We start from the raw sequence: 5,883 nt of genomic DNA, 5'->3' as shown, positions 1-5,883 counted from the left end.
ATATTAGTATGATGAGGCACACTGGAGTGGGTTACCATGTAGAATGCCTTTAAGTTGTGGGTTAAATTCCTGACTTACTTTTGTCCCTCTCTCTTCGGGTTAAGCATGTCAGCTCAGTGCACCTATACATGAGTAAATAAAATGAAGTAAAAGCCAAATCACAAAATAAAAGAATAAAAGAAATGGCTGCTGATGCTGCAAACAGTGTGAATATTGTTTTTCTCCTTCCCCTTGGATGTTTCTTGGAACCCGTTCTGCCGTGACGACACTGAGCATTTCCTGAGGAAGTGCTTTGAGTTGCATTGAGATGGGCTGGTCCGCAGCGAATATAACTTCATTCCCAGCTTTGAGAAAACACAGACAGAGGAATTCATCTTTGCATCAATTACACTGCAACATCTACAGAAACTTAAGGTAACTATATGATGACATCACACATTGATACATGTCATATTACAGATTCACTTGGGCACTTGGTGCATTTTTTGACAAATGTGATCAAATGTGATTTTGATCAAATGTGATTTATAATGTCTATATATAATCAATATATAATGCCTTGTGTATACTGTATATATGCCTTCATACGAAAAGGCAGTCAAACTTCCCATTGACCTTGTTCCCATATGGCTGCAGCCGCAAGAGTCCAGAGCTATGCGTCTATAGGATACCAACTATTATGGAGACACACGTTAACACAATTAATCAAATGAAAGAGTTTATCACAAGTTAAAACAAGTCAAGGTACAGTAGGTCACAAGTTGTAGTATAAATCTAAGAAATTTACTGACACAGGAGAGAACATTAGATTGCTGTATGAAAATGTATGCATTCGTCATATCCGAAAAGCATTCATTATTCAATATATTCAGTATTTTGGAGTATGTTACATGGCACTAAGTTATTCACAATAACTGAAAGTAAATGACAAATGATTCCAAGTTGTCTTGCTGTGTGCGCATATGGAAGCGGGGACAGAGATGGCCATTCCTATCCTGCTTCAGAGGAGTGCAGTCCTGCTCCTCTCCTTGGCAGTGACCACACCAGCAGTTCATCTGTCAGGTATAAACTACATCTCCTCTGGCGCTTACAATGCATTATAGGATGTCAGGGTAGCATCTACTGTATGATGTTTTCTCAAACCAGTGCTGGTGTTACTGAATGAAGAAAGGGTTGTAATTAAGTTAATTTCCTCTCTAATGAGGGTCAAATGACCAACATGGATGACAAATATCACAAAAGAGGTCACTTCCTCAAGAAGACAATAGCTTCAGAAAAGACAAGACTTTGTAATGCAATGCTATTTTTTCTTGTGAGAACATGTAGTTAGTCTACTGCATGCTCTCACATTTTTACCAAATCGTGTACACAAAAAAAATTCCAAACATGTTAAGTTATACCGTACCATATATGCACCTGCTGCATAACCTATCAAGGTGTGTGCAGGCTCCTTTCATGTCTTCCTAAAAAACAACAACAGCATATTCGTAAATTAGAATCTGCAGAACTTTGCTTATGTATAGTTAATATGTATTTGATTAACTTTTAGTAATGTTTTAAATTGTTGTATAGGTAACCTTGCCTTGAATGCTCCGTCTGTTCAGTCATCCACTTGGGGTGGCTTGGCGGAGCATGCAGTTGATGGGAAGAAGAAAAGCTATTTTCTTTTAGGCTCCTGCACCCACACCCGTACAGAGACCAATCCCTGGTGGCGTGTCGACCTATCCCGCCCATATAACATCACCAAGGTAACCATTACTAACCGCGGGGACTGCTGTGAAACGCGCATCAATGGTGCGCAAATCCATATTGGCCGCAGCCTGCAAAACAACGGCAACAACAACACCCTGTAAGACAGTAAGAATGCTCACAATGGATTGTTTTACATTTTCATGAAGTGTGTCTTTTCAATGTGTATGTCTAACTCTAATACACTCTGTTCTTTCTCTGTGTGTGCGTGTGTGTGTCTGTGTGTGTGTGTGTCTATGTGAACGGAATATCCATAGCGTTGCTGTAATCCAGTCCATCGGAGGAGGTGTGTCTAAGTCATTCCAGTTTGACCCTGTGGAAGGCCAATACGTCAACATCTTCCTGCCAGGCGAGCAAAACATACTGACACTGTGTGAAGTGGACGTGTTTGCTGGAGATGAAGGTATCTGTGTGTATTATGCTGCAATCTCTAAATGCAATCTCTGCAACACTTCAGGATATATTGGGATATTTGTTTGAATCATACAATACATTCCATCACTGTCCACCAGTGCACACAGTGTACATTTGAATTTATCGTTAGCTTTACAACCAAGCCAAAAATGCATTAGGACATTTAAAACTGAATACACTACTTACAACGAGTCAGGGATATTAGGGATATTCTTCATTGCATGCTTCTACTTAAATGCTCTATACTTTCATGATACAATGCCACTGTAGCTTGAACTTTTGACATTTTCCATTCATTTCACCTGAAAGCTAGATATCCCTTACTTATTCTGAGTAGTGTAGACATATCTGAACAATACACTTTTTTCCTAATTTTCCTGGACAGAAAACATTGCTCTGCAGCGTCAGGCTGCCCAGTCATCGTTGTACGATTCCAATGGTTTCTCAAAATATGCGGTGGATGGAGACAGGAATCCCAATTACGGTGAAAAAGGCTGCGCTCATACCTACCAAGAGAACAACCCCTGGTTCAGAGTCGATCTCCTAAGTAGATTCGATATCACCAGGGTAACTATCACCAACCGGAGAGATTGTTGTGCAGATCGTATCCGAGGAGCTGAAATCCGAATTGGTGACAGCCTGGAAAACAATGGCAACAGCAACACACGGTAAGTCAGCTGAGGGAGTCTGTAGCCTAGGGCAACCATGATACACACACACACACACACACACACACACACACGCACATCATAGAACCCATTTGTGATTCAAATGTTCTTTGATGACACCCTCTGCTAGTGTCGGTATGTGACAAAATTATTGACTTTTGCCATGTGTGAAACGCCATGTTATTTCAGCGCCCATGTTGACAAGTCTGTCGAAAAGTTAACCTTAGGTGAAAGACAGTATCCTAGTTTTCCATACTGTCACTCTTGGCAACCGAGGACAAACACAAGGCCATGACTGTTTTTAGGTTTATGTGAACACAAAAACAGACCTGCGCCATGGCAGCAGCAGCACGACACTCTTGTTGTTCCACAAACGTGACTGAGACCATGTGTCCACACAGATGATGGCCAAGACACCCACACTAACAAACTGCAGCCCTCCCCATCTTCCGTCAAGGACGGAATTACCTGTATGGTAATGATCAAAGCCATCGATATCTCAAAGTTGCGACACTACCGTTGACTCCCGTGAACAAACAATGGCGGCACTTCCGGGAACTATTCCATTGAGAATGAATGAATATAATACGACTTTTCTACATGACTTATAGTCGTGTGCATAATAATGCATTTTCATTGAGTAATGTACTGTATATGTATGTGGAAATGCAGTTTATAGTCATTTTCATCGAGTATTCACCGTAAATATTAATGCGATCGCTGCTGTCAATCCCGTAGTAAACCAGGGACCGAGGGAACTACTGAGTCCACCCACTAACCACGTGACCACTCTAATCTGACTTCAACATGGAAGTCAACGGCTGTCGCAACTTTGAGATATCGATGGCTTTGGTAATGATATTTGAACTGGTGATTTCCTGTTACAGGGCTGTGATCATTCAGTCCATTCCAGCAGGAGCATCAATTGCATTTGACTTCCAACCCATTAAGGGGCGATATGTGAATGTGGTCTTACCTGGAAGTTTGAAGATACTCCAACTCTGCGAAATGGAGGTGTATGCCATAATTGGTATGAGACATTCACTTTTTCCTTTCCACTTCCTTTCCTCTTGTCAGTGAGTTAATGTTAGTGCTTCATAAACAGTTTATGTTTGTGTGTTTCATAATGCCATTTATTTGTGTATTTGTTGAGCTGGTGATAAAGTACAAGTGTAACGTCATCTGCAGAAACTAATGTTGCCCCAAGAGGAAGAGCGACCCAGTCCAGCCTGGTTCTAGGAGAGATGTCCAGTTTTGGTCATGCTCTTAATGCCATTGACGGAAACCCCAACCCAGACCAGCGCAAGGGCACCTGCTCGATGACGGACCGTGAGACTGACCCCTGGTGGCGGGTGGACCTGCACGAGAAATACAGGGTCTCAGCTGTGGCCCTGACCAACCCAAAGAATGGCTCACCTAAAGGCCTGAATGGTGTCCGCATTCACATCGGGAATTCAACCAACCCTATGGAAAATTCCCTGTGAGTTCAACATGTTTTATTCCCAAGAATAAAGAAATACTATGTTATGATTGGCGGAAAAAGGATATCAATCCTGGATATCGGGAGACCTATGACATAGAACTAATATGGCCGTGGTGGAGCAGGGGTAACGCCACAGATTGACAACTTCTCAACTCTGGTTCAATTACCACCATATTTTTGATAAAAAGCATTTGCTATATCAATCAACTTGAACTTTAGCAGAAATGTCTAATCATATCCAATCATATCATTGCTCTTTTGAATGGCATCCCTAACAACCAAAGTAAATGATGGTTCAACTTGCAAGTATGCTTAGCAACAGTGGAATTAACTGTTAACTGCTCACAGTTATAATTTTCCATAACAAAGAAAGTAGTAAAGCAAATTGAACAAGTCGACTTCAATTTTAAACTGAATCACAGGCTTCCTTAGTGTGCTATAAATGCATGCCTATTACCTACAGGAGCAATGAGCAACCATGATGTTAGCATGTAAAGGGCCTTTAACTCTAATTAACTCCGATTAACTCAGCTTTTTTGCCTCTACTTTGTCCTTTTATTCCAAAGGTACACCTGTGGCCGTTATCCTTTACAGTAGTGATAATAAGGTTGAATCGAATATTTTAAAAAGATGGGTTCTGTGCAGTTTTTTATTGTATCCTTCTACTAGCAGGACTCACTTTCAAAGGGCCTATTCACTTATCTAGAATAGAATAGAATATATAGTTTTTTGATCCCGTGAGGGAAATTCGTTATCTGCCTGAGACAGTCAAGTTCAAGTAAATTGTGTGCAAGCTTTAGTAATTGAACATGTACAGTACACAATGTTGTTTAATATTCATAAGTCATATGCTCAACGTTGTTTAAGTAAATCATTACGTAAATACTACATACATTTTGGTAGGCTTAAAATCACTGGCCTTTTGTCTTGGAAGATGAACGGAAGTATCTACATCTACAGTACACGTTTATTTACATGAAGTGATTATACTGAGTTGAAGATTGTGGATATGTATTGATGATGACTGTTGTAAGGAATCAGAGTGGTGAATGAGTACTTTCTCTCTGTTGTTGTTCATTACAGGTTTGCAAAAGTGACATTTGTGCCCCTTGGTGAAACAATGCGCTTTGAAAGCACCGAGACCGTGGAGGGGCGATATGTGACTGTGACCCTACTGGGGCAAGAGAGATCCCTCAGCCTGTGTGAGGTGGAAGTCTTTGGGTCTCCAGTCTCCAGCATATCAAAGTAACACAAGCACATAAATGTGTTTTTTGAATACTTTGAAGAAAAGATTTTAGACAAGTTGAAGAAGTAGCAATAACATCAAGTCTAAATTTACCAATAACACAATAATAAGGGCAACATTTTCAACTAGAGAATGTAATTCCAAGGAAATTACGAGTGCATGAAAATGCAAAAATGCACAGATAAATCATGTAGATATGGTTACTAAGGTGTTGCTAGGGTAGACATGGTGGTTTTATAGTTTTTGAAAGTTGATAGTGCGAAGATTTCAGTTTGAAATTGAAATAGCTAACCTGATTACCAGATTAGCTAACCTGGCTAATG

At 40.5% G+C, this 5,883-nt stretch overlaps 1 protein-coding gene across 2 annotated transcripts; it reads left to right on the top strand.

Annotated features, from left to right (window-relative positions):
- The first annotated feature begins 307 nt into the window (after window positions 1–307).
- On the top strand, window positions 308–5,682 carry LOC134092516 (uncharacterized). Of its 2 annotated transcripts, XM_062545416.1 has the most exons (8): window positions 308–414; window positions 970–1,062; window positions 1,573–1,849; window positions 2,007–2,152; window positions 2,549–2,831; window positions 3,719–3,861; window positions 4,020–4,311; window positions 5,398–5,682. In XM_062545416.1, the coding sequence occupies exons 2-8, from the start codon at window positions 981–983 to the stop codon at window positions 5,561–5,563; spliced, it is 1,389 nt and encodes a 462-aa protein (XP_062401400.1). In that variant the 5' UTR covers window positions 308–414; window positions 970–980; the 3' UTR covers window positions 5,564–5,682. The 2 variants fall into 2 exon arrangements, with proteins under 2 accessions (XP_062401400.1, XP_062401399.1); XM_062545415.1 differs by lacking the exon at window positions 308–414 and having other exon boundaries at window positions 948–1,062.
- The last annotated feature ends 201 nt before the right edge of the window (window positions 5,683–5,883 follow it).

Source organism: Sardina pilchardus, chromosome 9 (genome assembly GCF_963854185.1).
Source record: "Sardina pilchardus chromosome 9, fSarPil1.1, whole genome shotgun sequence".
Taxonomy (NCBI): domain Eukaryota; kingdom Metazoa; phylum Chordata; class Actinopteri; order Clupeiformes; family Clupeidae; genus Sardina; species Sardina pilchardus.
Note: the sequence above shows the minus strand (reverse complement) of the source record. Positions and strands in the feature narration are given on the sequence as shown.

Bases quoted from the DNA above. Each gene is read 5' to 3' on its own strand.
- LOC134092516 (XM_062545415.1), top strand. From the start codon at position 963: ATGGAAGCGGGGACAGAGATGGCCATTCCTATCCTGCTTCAGAGGAGT. The intron at 2,153-2,548 runs GTATCTGTGTGT...TTTCCTGGACAG, and splicing joins CGTGTTTGCTGGAGATGAAG to AAAACATTGCTCTGCAGCGT. The intron at 3,862-4,019 runs GTATGAGACATT...CGTCATCTGCAG, and splicing joins GGAGGTGTATGCCATAATTG to AAACTAATGTTGCCCCAAGA.